The following is a 23,013-nucleotide window of genomic DNA, read 5'->3' on the forward strand; positions in this document are numbered from 1 at the left end:
TTTGGAAAGTCAACTTGTGGCTCAAATAGACACTGCTCTACCTTAGCCCTTGACTGGTTTGCACGCTCGACTGTCCATGGTTTTTCCATGTAACTAGACCTTTTTGGAAATCTACTTAATAATGTTGGAGATATAAAACATTCTGAGGCTCCGGTATCAATTAATATAGTGATAGGGTTTGTATAGATCTTACTTGGAGTTTCGATTGGGCCTAGCTATCGTTCTACCTGTCAATTTTCTAGAGTTGCATGAATCTTGTGCTGGCAGACATGTTGCTGTGGTGGTAGTGGTGGTCGAGGTGGTTGGTTGGTGTTTGTCTTACCAGGACATTTGTTAGCATAGTGATCCCCTCCACAATTGTAGCATCCTGCTGGTGGCCACTTCCTTTCATTTCCCTTGCCATTCTTATTTGCATTGGGGTTATTTTTGGAATCCTTGTTACCATTTCCTCTTGGTTCTAGTTTGTTGGTTTTGTAGTCCTTAAATTGTTTCTTGTTGGATCTAGTATCTACCTCTTTTGAATTCCAACTTATTTTCCTTTTATTGTCTCGAATATTTTCCTTTTATTGTCTCGAATAGAATCATCTCTTTTAATTTTATGTTCCTGTCGAATAGCCTTTTCTAGGGCTTCTTCCATGGTTCAGGGAGTGAGAACATCAACTGCTTCCCCAATCCTATTAGTTAGTCCCATGATAAATTTTCTCACTTGTAGATTTCTATCTTGTTGATACAAAGGTAATACTTCAGCAAACGGGTGAATTTCTCCCAATATTTGTGTACAAACATATCCCCTTGCCTAAGGTTCTAGAAGTCCAACAACTCTTGGTCGTAGAAAGTTTGGGGTAACCAATGATTCTTAAAGATGGCCAGAAACTTTTCCCAGGTAATTTTAGTTGTCTTAATATTCAATTCAACTTTGGTGTTTCCCCACCAAGTCGCAGCTTCTCCTGAAAAATGGTATATTCCCCAAACTGCCTTTGAGGTTTCTGAGAAATTCCTAATCTGAAAATATTGGTCCATTTCCATTATCCAAGCCTTTGCAGCCTCTCTGGATTTGGAACCAGAGAACTTGGGTGGTTTGATCTTTTTAATGTTTGTGGATAAGTCGCTAACTATTTCAAGTTTCTTCTATTTCTTAGTTTGGGTAAGTGAGGCTTGAGCATTTCTCTCATTGTGCTTTGAGATTTCAGATTCTGTCATGGGAGGGAGCGAGGAATGCATTTCCTCGACTTTGCCTAATCTGGGCTGCCAATTTGTTCATCCTCTTCTCCATGTTGTCTAACTTTGTTTGCGTGTCTTGCAAAACCTGAAGTAGCAGATTAGTAGGAGGGAGTGGATTGTTCTCATGGACCATTTCGTGGTCTCCGACATTCCTGTTGTTGTTCATGTTTCTTAATTATTTTGGCCTGAAAGTAAGTGCAAGTTCTTAATGTCAAATTTTCTGGTTTATACACACTTACACACAATTTTCTTTTTTTAAGAAGAGAAGAAGGAATAACACAAGAATAGACAGGATTTCAACTACTTTATTTATTCAACAATAAACCTTTCGGCTACATTTACAACAGCTTTTATTTACAAAATTCCCTCTCCCGCGGGTGCTACATTTAGATTATAGATTTAATCACTCTGAAATTTTAGTTTCGAGTTCTTGTTCAGTTCCATTTTTAGTTTTATACATATCTTGCACCATCCAAGATCTATGGAAGTGCAGAAGAGGGTTAGCTTGGCAGGTGTTCCAAACTTGAATGAGTTTGTTTCTATAAGTTGCCTCCCTGGCAGGAGTCCATTTGACCCTTTCCTTCCTCATTCATTGCAGAGCTTGTTTTAAAGTTTTGTTGTCCCGAGGCATGGAGCAATAGGAATAATCATAGTTAGGGATGTTCCTAATCAAGTATGGGAAGATGGGATGCCTCAACTTCTTGCGAGGAGTCTTTCATGTATACATCCTGTTACATTTGAATCTAAAGAAGTCTTAGTTAGACAAATTTTGCTAGGTGATGTACCTGAGGTTCAATGTTGAACCCAAAGCTCTGATACCATATGTAACATACCAATTTACTAAACTGAATAACTAGATACTAAATTCTGAAATTCATATCTTGAAACAAAAATCCGGAATAATGTAAAGTAGTTAGGAAAAGTAAAATTACATAACCATATTATCGAAGTAAACATGTTTTACACCTTAAAATCCATTTCATGTGAAAGTAACTGCATAATCTATCATAGGTGAAATAACTAACTAACAAATATCCATATAACAGTTCAAGAGAAACGAAATCATTTCCATACATTCCATGAATTATATAATAATTACAAGAATTGAACTTGCAAGATAGAGTCTAGAAAGAAACATACAAAAACTAGCTGGGGTATTTGAAGACATTGTGCAAGCCTTAGCTTTGTGGTAAGAGGAGAAGCATTGGCATGGGCTTAACCTCCCAACCATGGACCTTCTTAATCCCCAAACAATCTTTTAACAAGAAAGACCCTCCCTACTCCCTACTCCGGGGTTAGGCTTGGGCATCGTAGTCCAACCATCCGAGCATACTAGTGTTCAGAATGTCTGCTCAGTAATAGGCGGGTATGCCTAATTAATTAGCACCACCGACATCATGTGATCAAATGAAAGGAAAGCATGCCTCTAAACGAGCTTGGCTAAGGATTTAGATGGGTTTCTAATACTCAATCACCACCGCTCGACTTGACAACAGTGTATATATATTGGACAAACATGAACTTACTTGGGTAATCTGTAAAAGTTTATTATAAAATTTATCATGTCTTCATATATGGAAGTTATGATTTCTGTTCTTTCCCTTGCAGGGATTTCTTTTTCTCTTCACCCCCTTTCATTGGCTATTCCAGCCAGGGTGAGTTCTTGGTATAGTTCAACTTGGTTATTCATGGATTCCTATCCATTGGCGGGTACATCGCTAGTAACAGTTTGATGTAAAGATGTACTTCAATTCAAGCATCATGTCGTTCTTATAATTTAGAACCACACATGTTAAAACAAAAGACAAAATCACAAACATAAGCACAAGAAGGAAAGGACTTGTGCTTTGTGAAAATCTGTCATATTGTATATCGGCCCCATTCTGATATTAATAGTTTTTCAATGATCTTGATTAGAAGAAGGGTTGACAGAACATAAGTCAACCATGCAGAGATAGAACGTACAACTGATGCATAATTAGTAAAAGAAAAGAAAGAACTGGAGATGACATCACAAAACAACAAAGATAATGGTTCTGAACATGGATTTGATTATGATTATATATATATATATATATATATATATATATATATATATATATATATATATATATATATATATATATATGTTTGTCTAAGTAGCTCATGTGTGTCCAATTTGTGTACCCTATTGTGAAGTCACTAGATCCTTACCAAGGTAGTTAGAGGTCATACCTAGCGATCGAACAAATGGACTAGAATAGTGCCCCATTCCTTAAGTCCCATTTAGCAATGCTTTCTCCCCTTCTCCTGCTCTTGCAACTAGCAGTGCAACAATTCCACAATAATAACAAGTTCTCCCATTTAAATCAATATTAAAATGTATTACAAAAAAAAATTGTAGCAACGGTTAACTCCCATCTCCATAAACAAGTACTATAACAACCACTTTCAAATGAAATAAACGGTTAATTATAACTTCCTCTTTTCACATGATCAAGAAAATGATAGTTTTAACTAATCATCTCAATGGCTATAACTTATTTTAATCAAGTCAACATTTTGGAATGTAACAATATTGTGCCATGTCAGCCGCTCACTGCGCCTGTTACTAAAATTTTGCACACATGGAAAATTTAAGTATGAAGATAAAGAAACTGCATGAATGCCGTTCATTTCACAATAGAATGTCCTTGTATTATTCATCAAAAGATAGATACAAATGATATTTACAACTGAGAAGTGAAATGAAAAATCTAGATGTTCATGTTTTCTCACACAAGCTGTGAGATTAGCTTTCATTGCAAAGAATGATCCTATCCTATTCCAGTGAAGTACATAACGAAATGAAATGAAATAGCATAAGGGTCATAAGGAGCCAGTCATTGCCTGGTTATGATTGGCTATTGCATGCTTGCGTTCCGGTTCAGTTGTTGCTCCAGCTCTACAAAACCTAGAATCCTGCAAGAGAAGAATGAATTAGATCATTTCGATCAAAGCAATGCCAGTTCACCTCCCCTCGAATGCAAAAAACATTTCATTCATGTTGTACTTTCCTAGAACTGGAAAAGGTATCAGTAATGAAGTATCAAGTGAAAAATACAGAAGGAATGCAAAACACAGAGAAACTACATGCAATTAAGCAAGTCAAGGCAGAGCAGCAATAAAGTCATTGTTTCATATGTGGTATCAGAAAAAGAAAAACAGAGTATAGTAATCACTATATGCTAAAGGGCAAGTTATATAACAGCCTCATAAATGATAAAGAAAATGCAGATTTTGCTATGGGGTTTAGACTTGTTTTGAGCCCAAAAATATCAGAACAAGGGCAAAATCCAGTTATAGAGAGTAGTATATGCAACGCTTGTGATGTGTCAGCATCATCAAATCTATAGTGTATGGGAATTTCAGACTGAAGAAGACCCAAATAGGATTATAAAAATACTTCTACAGCTGGTGTACAAATTTGGAGCTCACATTTTGATTCAGGTAGCAAACAAATTCTTGTAGCTTGTAAAAACAACTGATTTATTCCATAAATAACTCATAAACAGACAAGTTTTTAAAAGTGAAGTTACAGTCATTCATAGGACGGATATGCATTTGATATATGTCAGATTTGCATTGCAAGGTGGCCAAATGTAAGTGACAGATTTGGAAAAGGTAGTATCAGCCAGCTCTTATCAGTTATAGAGAAATCATACTCATCTTCAGCCAAGACACCCTATAGTCAGTTTTTCGCTTTCATAGAAAGATTTGCAAAACAAATGCAAGATTTAAAGCTCGAACCCAATCAGAGACATCAGTAATATCAAAGAGCAAATGTAAAAATGGCGGCCCTGCAAACAGAAAGGATAGCAGAAATATATCTGTTCCAACCGATAATTACAGTCACATAAAAACGGCTTTGAAAGTTGAACCGAATCATAGTAAGACAAAGTGATATATAGTCATGAATGAAAAGCATCGGATTTGGCTGAAGGCAAGCAAACAAAAATATCTAAGTCCATAAAACAACTTACAGCTGTAGGAGAAAGGCCACGTTAGCATGCAAAGACCTAGTCAGTCAACAAATCACAGCTAGCAGAAGCAGTTGGAGGAAACAGTTTCTGCATCAAAATGCTTCCATGTGAACCACAAAAGGCTCCATTTCAGAGAAAAAGACCTAGTCGCATGTAATAACCCCAATAGGTTATAACTTCTTCCAACACCAAAAATCTTTATACTACAGTTGTTTGACATTTCGTCAAACACTTTGCAAGCAAGGGTCCTCTGACAGATATAACTTTTCAGATTGCTGCAGTGATTTTTGTTTGGATTTGCCTCAAAGAGAATGCTCACAAAAGACTCCAAATTGTCTAAACAATGACCTAACATAAATATGCAACTAATTTTGGCAATAGTGAATGCATATATGAGTTCTAATCATGAAAATGATCACCTACAGCCAACTGGTATTTTAACAAACAGTTGGTATGCAAGCTAACTAGCTGATAAGAAATGATATATTAACGCTCAAAGACAACTATTAATGACCAGCAATTGTATCTCCTTAATTGAGAATGAGTATCCAATACAATATTCATACTAAGTTAGCCAAGACTCTTGGCATTTACAAAGATATCAAAATATGATGATTGCTGGTAAAGTAATATGCACCTACAGCTGCCAATGAAAACTAATGCAACACTAAATATCTAACTTCAATACTCCCCTACAGCAGTACGCTAATCACATGCATGATTAAATACAACTAAAGCGATGGATTGCTGATACCATTGTGAGGAATGTAAAAATGAATGATATATCTATTAATGAATGATAGGTCTGATACAAAATGACAATTACAACAGCACTCTATAGTGAAAGGCAACTATGAAAATACACATCATACCTGGCATATGAAGTCGCCTTAGAGAATAGATGTATTGCAATACCACTGAACAGAAAATAACCTCCTCAAATGCCCAAGTCGTGCCTCTCTAGCTGCCGCCCCTGATTGTAGATGGCTGTAATAATTTTCTTTGCTTTTTCGAATTTGCTTTTTCGGATTGCTTTTCCGGACTTGCTTTTTCGGCCTGCTTTTTCGGTTCTGCTTTTTCGGCCTGCTATTTTTGGACTGCTTTTTCAGCCTGCTTTTTTCGAACTGCTTTTTCGGCCTGCTTTTTGTACTCAAATATTTTATCTCAATGTAGCACAAATAGAAGACTAAAGTATCTTCCTCCTAGCTGCAATAATTCAAGTGATATTTCACACCCTCAAAATTGCGTACCAATTGAGAGTTTTCATTCTCAATGGCCACAAATATTTTTTCTCAATGTAGCACAAATAGAAGACTGAAGTATCTTCCTCCCAGCTGCAATAATTCAATTGATATTTCACACCCTCAAAATTGCGTACCAATTGAGAGTTTTCATTCTCAATGGCCAGTTGTCACTATTGCAGAAACCCTAGGCTCCACAATGCACATCAACAAACATCAACATCAACAACAAAAAATCTGGATGATTAGAATGAAGCCCGGGGTGCCTATTTATTCTTTTTCCTCCACTTTCTCCAGAAGCTTCTAGAACATTATTTTGTTTTATCTATTAAGTGACTTTATAAAATATCTTATAATTCAAGTCAGTTTATTAAATTAATTAAATATAAAGTTACCTTTTAATATTTATTTATTTGATAACTTTATAAATAATTAACTTAATACCACTTATTTATTTAATTAAAATAATTAATTAGTCATCCTCATAAAATATTCATTATTTTGGATAACCTAATTAATTAAATTAATTAAATCAAATTGCCTCCAAAATGGGGACATGACAGTCCGCCCTTCCTGAAATTGCTTGTCCCCAAGCAATGGCTGAATAGTAAACCAATCAATCCGCCTGGATCCCAAATGTAGTCATGAACTATACTACTGTCAATTAACACAGGCTCCTGCAATATCCTCTGCAATATATCCAAGAGGAATTCATAATCAAACTGACAATTACAGCTCAACCAAACTCCAAAATCACAACTGCCACAGTCAGAAACCCACGAGACACAATCTCTTAGAACATCAAAACCCAAGTAAAGTGGACAAATCAAACTGCCAACACAGTAAGTACCATCAACGCATTCCACTGGCCTATACGGAATGTACAATCCAACTCTGCAACAATGGTGAACGCTCCCGAATGAAACTGTACCAAGTATGGAGAATCCACACACTGTACAACTCCTGTAGGCAACACAACTCTGTAGATCACCGGCCATTGTCTCATAACCATAACTCCCATGCACTGCTGATGGTGAAAAGACATCACAAGATAAACAGTAAGGAATCGAACCCAAACCAAATCTGCCTACCATCAACTCCTCAACACAAGGATCAAATGCTAACTGATGTACATACCCTGCAGTATAATGTTGATAAAAAGAACCAACCTCAGTCAACAACTCACCATGAACAAGTGATACAACCCACTATGACTGATCACCAGCTAAGTCAGGAGATGTCATAGCCAAAGGAGTAGAATCAATAACAACAGCCGTTGAAGCATCACTCCCAAACTCCTGCTCTAAGTCATGTATTATCAAGCTGTCAACCACAGAATCTATCGCCATGTCATGCCCATCACAACTCTCATCCCGAGGCGTCAAACCGTCCCATAACTGATGACAAGCACTAGGAACCAAAGTACATCTTTGTATCATCATCTCATCAACATGGTCATCAAAGGTAAATTGATGAGCATACCTCACAGTGTAATGCCGACAGAATGCGCCAATCTTAGTCAGTGGCTTAGATTGCAATCCAGATGAAACTAACTGCAATCGATCATTAACCATGTTGGAACTGACTACTACCTCCGAAGGTATCACCAAGGGAGTATTACTAGCAGGAACCATGCCAACTGCCGGCTCACCAACATCACACATGATCTTTGATACAACATCTCTAGTCTCTGTGCCATCAGTACTAGAGGCCACCACTATGTCAGGCATACCACAACAATCTGCTGAACCTAACTCTAGTGGGAACGAACTCGATATGCCAATGTTAGTATCAAGGATGGATGCATCCCCATCTCCACTGTCTTTGACAATCTCGACCATTGACATCCTCGGATCACCAGACACCACAACTTGTGACTGTACAGAATCTGGTAAAGATTGCAGTTGCTCTAACTCCATGGTCACCTTAACCAAATGAAACTGAGACTCCTCGAAAGCCAACTGTGTACTCTCAAGAATCTCAGAAGTCACCTCGAGTTGCTGAGTAAGCTCACTCACCTCATCTTCCTTGGCCAATAATGCATCGTATGCTGTACTCCCCCACTCCATAAGATAATCTCTGTCGGCTACCAGCTGCATATAATTCTGTCTCAGAATCCGAATAGCCTCCCATAAAGAGTGGATCTCTGTCAAGGAAAAATAACTGCCTCCCTGCTCATCACTAGTAGGAGAACTCCATCCATAGACTGCTAACAACTGACGAGCAGCATCGAAATGCTGGCAAGCGATAGCAATGTCTCGTTCACTAACTCTCAACTGACTAGACACATGATGGCACTGGCTAGACTGTCTCCTACAAACCTCCTCTGACACACTATCTAAGGGAATATCCTCAAAGTTACTGGTCTCTAGAGTATTACCAACCATATTGTGCGAATCAACTTCAAAACTCATATCAACATACGAAGTATCAAAAACTGTAGCACCGCTATCCAACTCCTCTGTACCAAAACAAATTGCCAAGGAAATTAAGTCTTCAAAACTGCCCACTGCATCCTCCTGGATGTCATCAATGCCACTATGATCCTGGGACTCATCTGTACACACTGCCAAATATGAATGATCATCAACACATTCCAACAAGAATGGTCGATTGGATATATGAATAAAGCCCAACACTGGTGTATAAAAACTAATACCAACATCGGACAAGCTGCTGGCGCAAGAAAAGACAACACCGTGCAATCTGCTAATCAAATCCATGATAGCACCCAAACAATCACTGCTACCAAAAAGTGTTAAAGATCTCCAGTCAACTGAATCCCAAACGCCAATATAACAATCTCGAGTCCATATCCGTAAACTAGAATCAGCTGGTAACTCAAGCAAACTCCTCACCTGAGTAATATGACCAATACTGACTAACTCCACATACTTGTCTGACATTGTCCTTGTATCCTGGATGTGAATGCAAGATGAACTCGCAACATTATCAGCGACAACATATGATTTGCCTACCGCAGAAAGCTGAGTATCAGGAGTGCAAGATGAAACTAAACTCAACTCCATGCCATGCTTATCCCCATGTCTCTCCTAGTCCTGTAATGCTAATGGAGTATTTACCAAAGAAGCTTGAGTGTCCTCAAGCTCGCGAGAAAGCTTGTCAACTTCCTCCTCCTTCCACCTCAAGGCATCTGAATAGTCTCCGACAAGGCTAAGAAGATGGTCACGATCTGATAGAAGATGTAAATAACTCAACTTCATCGTTCCCATTCCTTCCCTAATCGCCTGTATGTCAACACAAGAAGACTTTGCCTGAACTCCCTTATGTCTACCCTGCAACTGAATCATCCTAATGTGATCCTCTATCATATCCTGCATCCTGTCATGATGAGATAATGAAGTCACAATACTATCTTCGCTCACCTTCAGCTGGTTGGACAAATCATGTGAAGTACTACCAGCCTCAACCTCATGTGACGAAGCATCTATCTGTGCCTGGTACTCTCTCTCAACAAAGTCATGAATGCTCAATGTTTGCTCATCTCTACCAAGTATCTCACCATCATGCACAACAACATCCTCATAATCATCATCTGAACCCACTACGTTGTAGTCACTGCCTGTTGGAACTAAACCATCCCGAGTACCTGTGACATCACCCTCTGACGACCTGTATACAATTGTCTCAACTTGAGTATCAAGTTGACCGTTACTATCAATCTATGTAATATCCATTCCCACTACCTCCTGAAGTATTGTGTGCTCAACATCTTCCTCCAAGCTAGTCTGATTTTTGTCCTCCCTAGATTCGGCTATATGCTGGTCACCAATTGCTGCAAACTCCTTGTAGAAGTTTCTAGATACCTCACTTGTAGAGACCTCTTGTTCCTCTTTCTCTTTGTTCTGTGATGTAGTCCTCTTAAACATGGAAACCATCAATTCATTCAACCTTTTCTGACTTTCATCCAACCTTTTCAAATTTTGTTTAAGCTTCTTCATATCCTTGTCCCATTGCTTCTAGGTACTTGAAGCAAACATGATTAACTAACTGATTCAATGTCCAATCTACCCAACAGGATGGCAGGTCAATAGCTCTGATACCACTGTAATAACCCCAATAGGTTAGAACTTCTTCCAACACCAAAAATCTTTATACTTCAGTTGTTTGACATTTCGTCAAACACTTTGCAAGCAAGGGTCCTCTGACTAATATAACTTTTCAGATTGCTGCAGTGATTTTTGTTTGGATTTGCCTCAAAGAGAATGCTCACAAAAGACTCCAAATTGTCTAAACAATGACCTAACATAAATATGCAACTAATTTTGGCAATAGTGAATGCATATATGAGTTCTAATCATGAAAATGATCACCTACAACCAACTGGTATTTTAACAAACAGTTGGTATGCAAGCTAACTAGCTGATAAGAAATGATATATTAACACTCAAAGACAACTATTAATGACCAGCAATTGTATCTCCTTAATTGAGAATGAGTATCCAATACAATATTCATACTAAGTTAGCCAAGACTCTTGGCATTTACAAAGATATCAAAATATGATGATTGCTGGTAAAGTAATATGCACCTACAGCTGCCAATGAAAACTAATGCAACACTAAATATCTAACTTCAATACTTCCCTACAGCAGTACGCTAATCACATGCATGATTAAATACAACTAAAGCGATGGATTGCTGATACCATTGTGAGGAATGTAAAAATGAATGATATATCTATTAATGAATGATAGGTCTGATACGAAATGACAATTACAACAGCACTCTATAGTGAAAGGCAACTATGAAAATACACATCAGACCTGGCATATGAAGTCGCCTTAGAGAATAGATGTATTGCAATACCACTGAACAGAAAATAACCTCCTCAAATGCCCAAGTCGTGCCTCTCTAGCTGCCGCCCCTGATTGTAGATGGCTGTAATAATTTTCTTTGCTTTTTCAGATTGCTTTTTTTTTGAATTGCTTTTCCGGACTTGCTTTTTCAGCCTGTTTTTTTGGTTCTGCTTTTTCGGCTTGCTTTTTTCGGACTGCTTTTTCGGCCTGCTTTTTTCGGACTGCTTTTTCGGCCTGCTTTTTTCGAACTGCTTTTTCGGCCTGCTTTTTGTACTCAAATATTTTTTCTCAATGTAGCACAAATAGAAGATTGAAGTATCTTCCTCCCAGCTGCAATAATTCAAGTGATATTTCACACCCTCAAAATTGCGTACCAATTGAGAGTTTTCATTCTCAATGGCCACAAATATTTTTTCTCAATGTAGCACAAATAGAAGACTGAAGTATCTTCCTCCCAGCTGCAATAATTCAAGTGATATTTCACACCCTCAACATTGCGTACCAATTGAGAGTTTTCGTTCTCAATGGCTAGTTGTGACTATTGCAGAAACCCTAGGCTCCACAATGCACAGCAACAAACATCAACATCATCAACAACAAATCTGGATGATTAGAATGAAGCCCGGGGTGCCTATTTATTCTTTTCCCTCCACTTTCTCCAGAAGCTTCTAGAACATTATTTTGTTTTATCTATTAAGTGACTTTATAAAATATCTTATAATTCAAGTCAGTTTATTAAATTAATTAAATATAAAGTTACCTTTTAATATTTATTTATTTGATAACTTTATAAATAATTAACTTAATACCACTTATTTATTTAATTAAAATAATTAATTAGTCATCCTCATAAAATATTCATTATTTTGGATAACCTAATTAATTAAATTAATTAAATCAAATTGCCTCCAAAATGGGGACATGACATCGCAGCTGGAAAAAGGCTTTAAAATAGCATTGAGAATGCCAAGAAATCAGGCGAACTCCAGAGTGGCATGAAAGATGCAGCAAACCAGGGAGAAAATCGAATAGGAATGAAGGCCAGAAGTTTCTCCATCATTGGCGGCAAGGGTTTTCTCAAACTCTATTCTTCTTCTCTCTCATACATCGATAAGAATGAAATGAAATAATGTGTTTTGGCTTTACCTTTGCCTTAGCATATTATGTTTAATTTCATAAAGATTTTGGGTCCATCATGCCCATTTTGCAAAACTTTTACAAGTATATACTATGGTTACTTGGGAATAAAATTTATAATAATAATAATGTCTTAAAATATTATATATATATATATATATTTTATTAAATACTATTGATATATTTACCTAATAAGACATTATTTAAAATTAAGTCTATTAAGTGAATTATCAATATCATTTAATAAAATAAATATAATATAAAAAGCTTATTTTAAAACACTAATGGTATTATAACTTTTATTATGACCATATATATTTGTAAAATTTAAAGCTTGATAGTTGGAACTTATAAACTAATTGTCAAAGTCTTAATTACATTAGGAGAGTTGGCGTTTCTAGTTGCCAAGTCTTGAAGGGTTGAAGTCAATTTCAAAATTGTAAAGGGAGAGCTTTTATTGTTGCCATGTGTTTTAGAAGTGGTGTTGCACTTTGAGTCTTGACCGGTGACTTTTTGAGTCATTTTTGGAGAAATTTGTGGAGATCTTGGAGTTCCATTTGATTTGTCTCCATGTGACTATTATGGAGTAACAGTTTGACATTGATTGGAGGTCTTCTGGAGTGGTTAGAAGGCTTATTTTTTGGGGTTTCTGATTCTATCCGACCTACACTGCCTAATTTATGGGTATGTTGTTATGTTTGGAAGTTAATATATACTTCTCATTTTTCAAATGACGGGAGTTCTCTCTTATGCAATTTGGGCTCTTAGTGATTTTTTCTATCCTTCAGGCATATTTTTGCATGATTCTATAACTCAGTTTATGATATTCAGAAGCTACCTTGGAGACTGTTTTGTCTTAATTCTTATCATCTTCCTTTCATTTGTAGAATTGTGTTCGTGTGATTTGATCAATCTATTAGTGGAAGCCTTATTTTCCTTTTAGTTTTGTCTCATTTTTGTACCTATTCTGTGATAAAATATATGGCACAGGTTGCAGTTTGTGTATAGAAAAAGTAATACGTTCTCTATTGTGAAAGATTCCTTTTCCTTTATTGAGCAAATATCCATTTCAACCTTTCTGCAAAATATTTATGTGCATGTATATGTTAAGCAAGTCGTGTGAGTTTGAAGATTATTTCATTGTTTTTGAGTGTAAAAGTTCTCTGAATATCACAAATTCGAACTTTAGGTGCATCACCATAGGTTTAGTTTTGCTTTTCCATATCTTTCTATCCCTTTTCCTCATAAGTTTTCAAGCTTTAAGTGAAGCATCTGATAGGAACAGGAGGCCTCACTTCATTGCATGTCCCACGTAGAAGTGATTCCCATGTTATACTAGGATTATTGAACTCATTTAGTTCAGTATTGGGTGCAAAATTCTGGTACTTAACAGTGCCAACACCCTCTTCTCATCTAATTTGTTCAAGGTATAAAGTCTCTCCCAAGCTCTCCATGTTGTCGAGCCTATTGTTGATAGCTATCCATAAACCTGGTACCATGAACTCTATCAGTGCCACAACCCCCTGCCCGTACGTCTATTGGAATGGCGTGTTCCTTGTGGTTACCTTGTACAAGGTACGGTAGGCCCACAGCAAAGATGGTTATTTTTCCACCCAGTCTTCACCCTTGACTCCACATGATCTATACATAATTTTGAGTGGAATCTTGTTGTTTGCCTTTGCTTGCCCATTCGCTTGAGGGTAGTACAGACTTGACAGCATATGAAAAATCTTGAATTTGGTAGTCAACAACTAGATTGCATGATTTAGAAATTGTCCACCCCTATGACTTGTTAGTTGGATTGGGATTCCATACCGTGTTATGATTTGTTCGTAGATGAACTTAGTTGTGCTTTATGCAGAATTGTCCGACAATGCTTGAGCTTCCACCCATTTTGTTAAGTATTCTGTAGCCACCACAATATACCGACACCTTCTGGCCCGACTAACTCGTAGGGGCTCGACGAAGTCTAACCCCCACCTTTCGAACAGTTCCTAGGTGTGTGATGGGTTAAGCGGTATGAAGTCTCGTTTGAGAAGCTTCCCTACGTGCTGACAAGTGTCACACTCAACAACCCGTTCTCGGGCATCGTTGTGCAATGTCGACCACCACAAGCCTACTTGAAGCACTTTCCTTGCTGAGGTGTCAGGACCCATGTGTTTGCCTATTGGTCCTTCGCGGGCTTCTCGGAGTACTCCTAGTATCTCTTCTTCCATCACACATTGTCTTAATACTTGGTTTGCCTCCATTTTGTAGAGTAATTCATTAATTAATTGAAAGGTTTTGCTCCTCAGAACCAACTTCCTCCATTCTCTTGGAGGCATGTCTCGAAGGAAATTGGGTTGTGGATAGGTACTCCCCAATACTGGTTTACCATGAAGGAAGTATGGCAATTTGAAACAAGTGTGCATCAGGGAAGTTGTTGTTTACTCCCACGGGTGGCTCTCTTGATTTGATTCGTGACAACTGGTCCATAATCACGTGGCTATGCCCTGGCCATACCATGATGTTGAATGTAAATTCCTTAAGTAGCAAAAGCCAACGACTGACTCTCCCCTAAATGATGGGCTTATTGACCAATTACATGAGGGCTTGGTGGTCTACATAGAATGTGAATGAGTTGGCCAATAGGTAGTGCTGAAACTTTTGTATCAAATACATCATTCCGAGGGCTTTTCTCTTGGTAGTGCTATAATTTTTCTTCGCCTTGGATAACAATCAGCTTGCAAAATATATGGGATGGTCCAATCCGTGCGCTCCTTCCTTGGCCAAAGTAGCCCTGATGGCGTAGTTCCATGCATCTACGTGTACATGAAACTCTTTATCCCAATTTGGAAATGTGAGAATGGGAGCACCCATCAATCTGGTTTTTAATTCTTCAAAAGCCTCTCCTTGCTCCTTTCCCCATATGTACAACTCCCCTTTCCTTGAGAGTTTGTCCAATGATTGGGATATCTGTGCGAAGTTCTTAATGAATCTTCGATAATATCCAATATAATCGAGGGATGATTTGACTCACGTCATATCAATAGGGGCGTCCATTTCAACAATCACCCTTTCTTTGTTTGGGTCGGTCTTCAATCCAGCTTTACAAACGAAAGCCCAAGTAACTCTCCTTGCGGCACCATTAAGTGACACTTCGGGTTAAGGGCAAGGCAAGCTCTTTGACATTGCTCCATGCACTCCCCCAGAGCTGCAATATGCGTGTCCTGCCCACTGAATACTAACCAGTCGTCTAGGAATGTTGTAAAGTTTCCTACCGACATCTTATCAAAGATGTGTAGGATGATCCATTGAAGAGTCGCAGGCGCATTACAAAGGGCAAAGGGCATACGGTTGTATGCATACACACCATCTTCCACCACAAAAGTTGTTTTTAATTTGTTCTCCTCCGTAATGGAAATCTGGTTGTACCCAAAAAACCCATCCCTAAATGAGTAATTATCATGATTTGCCACTTCTTCTAGAATGTTGTCAGTGAACATAATAGGAAACAAGTCTTTGATGGTAATGGCATTGAAGCATTGAAAATCCACACAAATACGGATCTGGTTTGCTTCCTTCTTCAGAGAAATGACAATAGGAGAAATCCACTCGCTTGTCTCGACTAGGAAGGTGATGCCTATCACCAACATCCTTTCGATCTCCATGTTCACTCTTGCAATATAGTATCTGTTCATCTTGTACAACCTCTTGCACACAAGTTGGGCTTCAAGTATGAGGGGGATTCAACGTGCGCATAACTCCAGAGGTACACCCTTCAAATCTTTAAATGTCCAAGCGAACACATCCTTGTACTTTGTGAATATTTTAAACGCCACAGTCTTCAGTATGGGGTCCCAGTCATCCCCAACCAAAATAGTCTTTGGATTGTGTTCATCTCCCAAATTTACTTCCTGCAACTTGGCCTCTTGGTATTTAATGGTCTCTCCCTCAGGGAATTGGTGGGCAGGGTTGTCTCTAACTTTTGTCTCCCCTACCCAGTATTTCGTGTACTCGAGGGAATTTTTTCACCTCTTCCACAATCTCCAACACATTGCACGATGGCATAAATAGTTCATAATCGCCCATCTACCAATGAAATAGCCCATCCATAGAATCTGCATCATTAGACATTCCCTCAATTCTAGTACCCCTTCATTGTTAGGTTTTATGCCTTTCCTCCCTTCATCTTCATCATCGGATTCTGAGTCCGAGGAGGATGCCATCTCTTCACCAACCATCTGGGTTCTCAAGTCGATCAGGTACTTCCTTCTGCCCTTCTCAAATGATAGTGTTCTTTTTCCAGTTATGATTCGCTTTAGCTGTCACCAACCACCTTCTTCCTAAGATGGCATCATATCCTTTCCGTTGGAGGGGAATCATATGATGTCTAGAGTGAATGGATGTGTATCGATTGTTACCTTCTGTGCCGTTAGAGTCCCAAGGAGCGTGATATTGTGCTGGTCAGCCCGTAAGAGGTTGAAGGTTGGTGGCCATAATGTCGGCTTCCCCAAACTCTTCCAATTCTCTTCCGACACGACGTTCACTCTTGACCCACCATCTACGATCGTGTCGGTGAGGATGGTGCCTAAGATTCCCATCTCCACCACGACTAGGTGTCTCCTACTGTTCACTGTGAGTATCATCAAATCCATTGCCAAACTTATTGAGTTCCTTGATTAATTTTGGAGTACTTGTGGCCGTTGGAGTGTCCAAGAGGGCTATACGGAGGTGGGGCTTAGTTTCCTGTAGGTCCTTGACCTTCATCAGAACTTCCAATTGCATCACTTGCCTTAGAATGTTTTGTTCCGTTGTTGCTCGAGTAGAAGTTCCAGCAGTATCTTTGCGGGCTTGTAATTGTTTCTCAATCTCCACTTTGGCTTCTCAGGCCCTTTTCTTTTTCGTACAAGGGTCTGGATAAACAACCTTCTTAGCTTGTGCACGTGTAATCGCCAAAACTTCTTCCTCCTTGCTGCTTCCTTTGTCATCGAGGAGGTTAACATGTGGTTTCGGACAATTTGTGTCTACATGGTCGCCAAACCCACAGCATTTGCACGACTTCTGTGGGGTCTCCACTTTCTGGCAATCATAGGCAAAATGTCCCCATTGGTTGTAATTCCTACACCATATCATGGGCCTCCCCTTCGCGTCGTATTGGATACATGGGTGGTTATTGTTATTGTTCCCTCGGCTTCCCCGCTGATTGTTTTTGTACCCACCAGAAGTGGCATTATTGTTACTTTGTTGGTTGCCCAATTCCAATGTAGAGGGTTGTTCTTGTGTGAGTAGTACTTGCTGGTTTTAGGTCTTCATGTTATAGGGACATTCTTTAGGGAATGTCCCATAACCTGGCAGATGTCATAGAAGGATTTTTTAGGACATGAACCCTTTGTGTTTGCAGTCCATGCACCATACTTCATCCTCCTCATGTTTGCTTGACCCTCCTTTGGTTACCTTCAGTCCCTTCATCATTCGTTGAAGGTCTTTCTGTAGGGCATGTACCTTCTTACTTCCTTCCTCGTCATTGCTTTCGTCAGAAGAGTCATCGTCTGATGAAGATGACTTACTAGCCTTTTTAGAAGTCTTGTATTTGCTTTCTAAGTCCATGGCCTGGTTATAGGTGTTGTAGTACAAAGTCGGAGGTACGATCTTAATCTTCCTCCATAGGGATGTCTTTAGTCCCTCAAAGAACCATCACTTTTTGAGTTCGTTTGCTGGTGCACACTTCATCTTGCCAAGGAGTTCTTTTAATTATCGTTCGTATGTTTTGACCGACTTACTTTTCCCTTGCTTGGTGCCATATATTTCTGCAAGTATCTCATTGTTGTTTCGCACTAGTTTGAATTCCTTTTGAAATTCCTTTTTCCAGTCAACCCAAGTTGTCAGAATGGTCTTGTCTACACCTGAGCACCATTCGATGGCTACTTCCCTCAATGCAGTAGGGAATTGTCTCACCCATTCCTCCTGGTCGGTGACCTCGTTGGCAGTCCAAATGGTTTCACATGTTCGACAGTGGCGTACTGGATCTTCTTTTGCTTGACCTATGAATTTGGACAACTTCTGTTTGTTCGCAGCCATGGTTGCTGATTGTACCACCGGTTGAACTACTGGTTGTCCGTTGTGTTGGGATTTGTGCTTGTGCTTGCGCACCCACATTAATTTGTGGTGTGGTAGGCTTTGAAAATAGGTTTGGGCTACCAAATTGTACTTGCTCTTTCGGTGTGTGGGGAAAGAACGGAGTGTGGGTACCTCATGCTCGTGCTACATAGACAGCTCTAGCCATGCTGGTTCCCTCTTCACTCCTACATTGATTCTCCACCCATGGTGTGTGAGACAAGTAAATGAACTTTCTCGTTTCCTCGTTCCAACTTAGTTTTTATCGTGTCTCTTCTATCAAATCCTGACTGCTTCTCACCCGCTGATGGTGAGGCAAACCTTGTTCTCCATCAGCCAATGCACCTTGTGTGGCACTGTGGTCACTCTCAGTGACCCTGCTGTGGTCCCCTTTGGCGAGTTGCCTAAGCCTTTGCCTTCGTTTGGCTTGTTGCGTGAGGATTAAAGCCTGATGTGTGGTGTATATGACATCATTTCGTGCTTTTCTATTTCTATTTTTGTTTAGTTGGTTTGGCATCAATTCAAATCATCATAAAAAAATGAACACTTTTTATTTATTTTTAGTCTCTGTATATCATGGGTCGTCTATGTGACCATTACAAAGTTACAAGTGCTCTTTTCTTTCAACATTCCCAAGGCCTAAGGCTCATGGATTGGACCTCCGCTGGGTCTCATCTCGGTCCTCTTCTACCTGACGGTTCCATTCAGCAAAGTTCCAAAGAGTTTGTTGCTGACGTTGCCCTCTCAGTCTCCTCCCTTCACCTCGCTAGTGCAAGGAAGGCTTGTGCGAATATTTGGGGAAACTGGTGCAGAAGTCGGTTCGCTGTGGGATTCACGGTGTGGGTTTCTCAAATGGTGTCTTCAAGACCCTCTACACGTACGGCTTCTCTCTGTACGAATGTTTCAATTGTTGCTTGAAATAATATTTGGAAGTTCTCGGTGAGTGGTCACTCTGTCTTCATTTGTTTTGATATTCTTTGATGTAGGTATTCCCATTTATTCTATGTTGTGCCATTTGCTGTGTTACTCTTCCCAGATTCAGTTGGCAACAACACCAAATGTTTTCCATCTCTCAGGGTTAACAAGAACTAATGCATAAAGATGGAATAAGATTTTGAAAACAGGAATTATAAATAACTCAAAAGCAACTTATGTATTCATTCATTATGAAATGCAAGATTACATTTCCAATGTATAATGTCTTTACTTGTGACGGAGACTAGTACATATAGTAGCCGAGGGACGCAAGGTGAACTGTTGCGTTGGTAGTTGCCCTCAGTTACACAAAACTGTCCAACTACCCGATTACCCGACAACAAATTCCTTATGCTTCTATATGACTGGCTCTGATTGCTGAAGCTGTTCTGGAAAACTGGGGTTTTAATGGTCTTTCTGCAGGTAATAAAACATTCATTGCTCAAAATCCCTAATAGTTACTGATTTAATTTCCTTTAACTTGTTCAAGCCCTGGCATTTCAGAGCATGTTAGAAGAGGTAAGGGGCGGGATTCTATGGTGGCAGTAACAGCAGGAACTACCTTGACAATTATTTGATGGTTTGCTATTGGGCTTGTAATAATTGACAGCAATTGTATAACATTTTTGAGGATTACAGGTATAATGTACTCTACTGTACTTCACAGATGTCATTTCATGATGGGTTCAAACTTCAAAGAGGAGTGACATACCCTTAGTATTTCAGGAATTCTCTCCACATATATTCAAACTAGCAAGTTATTTTCTCGTAGCTCTGAAGATTAGCTTAATTTTGTCATATTGGTGAGATAGTTTTTAATGCTATAGTTATTTAAATTTTAAGCATTGTGAGTTAATATTCTTATTTCTATCTCAAACAGAAGTCTATCATATTTCCCAATAAATAGAAAGATCTGTCCTATGCTTGCATTCTGGACAAAGATGGAGTGAACAGGATTCTATTTATTGTGGTTATCAGCTTCCTTGTTGATATTTATAATAAAAGTTGTAAGTTTTAAGACTTTTTAGAACTATGTTCCAGAAAATACATCATTCTTTATTAAAAATTTAATCCCAGCGTATCCTTTCCCTTTGACTCTCTACAGATGTTTGGTGCTGAAGCAGCAAAGATTCTGGACTATGTGGAATGCTATCCAACTGGGTATAGAAAGGGAGTCGAGATAGAAAAAGCTTGTAAAGATGCTAATATTCAAGGTTTCCCGACTTGGGTAATAAATGGCCAGGTAGGATTTACTGCATTCTAAGAATCATTAGAATTTCTATATATCTAAAGAATTAAATTTGAGGCAGAATCTCCATCCATATTTAAATCATTGGTTTTCTGATTTTCCAGTGTCCTTGTCCACTAGAATTAATTATGTTTTGGAAATCAGGTTTTGAGTGGTGAGAAGATATTTGCAGAGCTTGCCCGTGTCTCTGGTTTTGATCAGGCTCAATCTGAATATTGATTTGTCCACATAAATTACAAGGCTTATGCATAAGAAAGAAAAATGGGTCCTTTATGGTTTTCATGACTTCGCAACATGTCTTCATTTTTGCCTGTAACTGGAAAAACAGTTATTCACATCTCCACCTTGTAAAATATTTCAGATAAAGATCTTGAAATAAGTAGTGAATATTTTATTCCTCAGACTTAAGTTTTTTGTAGAACTAAAATATTATGATAGGCAACAGGAGTTTGCCATAAAAGCAGCTCCTAGCTGTTAATGTGTTTTATACTTTTCACTTGTAAGTTGAGATCATTCGATTGCAATTATATGAATATCTTTAGTATAAAGTTTTTTTTGAGATCATCTGAATGATTCTTTAACAATATGACCATTTTTAAGCTCTTTGATTGTCTTGCCCAGCAACTGCCTTGAATACATTTCAAAGAGATTTGTTGCATGACCAATCGTTGCTCTATCCAAATTTGGAGAATGGCAAGTTTTAGTGTTGGGAATCAGTGTTCATATCCATTAAACTAACATGTGGTGTGTAAGGTAAAGTAAACAGTAATAACAACTCACATAATTATGGGTGATTGAAATATTCCATTATCCATTAGGTTTTCTGCTACAATTATTTGTTTGTATTATGAGCTGTTAAAAATAGCTCATCTACATGTTAGAAGTTGTTATAGGATCTCTCCTACAAAATAGGATATTCCAATCTTCTAAATGTGTAAACGTAAGTAAGATGAGGGTATTTTTTGTGTAAAATGTGCTCATCAAATTGCTGCCCATATTTCTAATATGGTATAAGAGCAATGCAGATCCTGTTCCAAATTTTTTGATTTGAAGATCTTATTGGCGCTGATTGAGGTGAATTGAAGCTTCTTTGTTTTGATCAGAGATTCTTGTGGATAGAGATTGCATTTGTTTGAAATCCTATGAAGTACATTGTTTGGGGTAATCAATTTTTTTTGAGCGTCAGTAGTACTGCGCTGCACTCATTTCTTATTTGTCGAGGTTCCTTCCAGTTGGCCTGTGCAGAAAATCCAATTATTTGCTTAGCCACGATGTTGGTGACTGATTTTGTTGGTGCCTCCCATCCATAGATGGTCCTAAACCTTGCTTGGAGGATGATGCCTTCTTTCATTGGCTTGAGAGTATTGTTTGCCAATCACATTTGGTTGATTTGTTAGCATTTTCTTATTTCCGTTAGGTTTTTTATCTTCTTCCTTAGAATTGGGGTTATTATATTGATGGGTCTTTTTTGAGATTTGCGTGTGCCTTGGCGGGCATTACGAGAAGGCATGACTGATTATTTCATGATTGGCAGTTTGCTCCTCACATTGGCAACTTCGTATTTGATTGCATTACTTTGGAGAGGCCTGTTCATGGTCGTCAGAGTTTGACCGGATCTTATTCTTACTAAGACATTGTCTGCTGTAAGAATGTCTTTTCCTAGCTGCATGCGAAGATCATAGTTGAAGGAGAAGGGTGATTGAGAGTGTGCAGATTTAGCAGTCTCTTAAAGTAATTATCAGATCCAGACTTGGATTTTTATTTCTTAAAAACGAGGTAGGGGAAAGTCCCTACTAAGCCACCCAGGCTAAATTTGCGCACCGAAAACTCCTAGACCGTAAGTCGAATTTTGACTATTTTTTCAGAATAGATATGTCTGTGAGTTAAGAGCTGAAAGCTAAGGTTTCAGCTTCTGAGTATTCATGTAGGGATCGTCTAATGCCAAGTGGTCAAAAAGTGGCATTTTCAAAGTGTCACTTGATACCTGCTATGTTTTACACCAATAGTCATTCACTTAAAAATGTCAGTACTTGTGGCCAAATGTCCTAGCAGTTTTCTGGAATGTCCCAATAGTGGTGCACAAATGGGCCAATGACCAACCAAAAAGGCTAAACAATTATTGGCTATTAGTACATATGTGGTGGACTATTGATACATGTTTTACAATTCTTGGGGCTCTTTTAATATTTATCTTAGTAATTGGGGCTGAACATGACAAAACTGTCACAGTTATTGGACTCCCTAACGGATACCCAGGGATATTCCCTTATTTT

At 38.5% G+C, this 23,013-nt stretch overlaps 1 protein-coding gene across 1 annotated transcript in view; it reads left to right on the forward strand.

Annotated features, from left to right (window-relative positions):
• LTO1 (NAD(P)H dehydrogenase (quinone)s) overlaps positions 1-21,288 on the forward strand; it is a 155,433-nt gene extending 134,145 nt beyond the window's left edge. The window contains exons 6-7 of the mRNA XM_089802969.1: positions 20,597-20,734; positions 20,885-21,288. Coding sequence (XP_089659095.1) covers positions 20,597-20,734; positions 20,885-20,959 — 213 coding nt within the window. The 3' untranslated portion in view covers positions 20,960-21,288. The remainder of the gene's footprint in view (positions 1-20,596; positions 20,735-20,884) is intronic.
• The last annotated feature ends 1,725 nt before the right edge of the window (positions 21,289-23,013 follow it).

Source organism: Cupressus sempervirens, chromosome 10 (genome assembly GCF_028749045.1).
Source record: "Cupressus sempervirens isolate cs-2001-9-10 chromosome 10, ASM2874904v1, whole genome shotgun sequence".
NCBI lineage: Eukaryota > Viridiplantae > Streptophyta > Pinopsida > Cupressales > Cupressaceae > Cupressus > Cupressus sempervirens.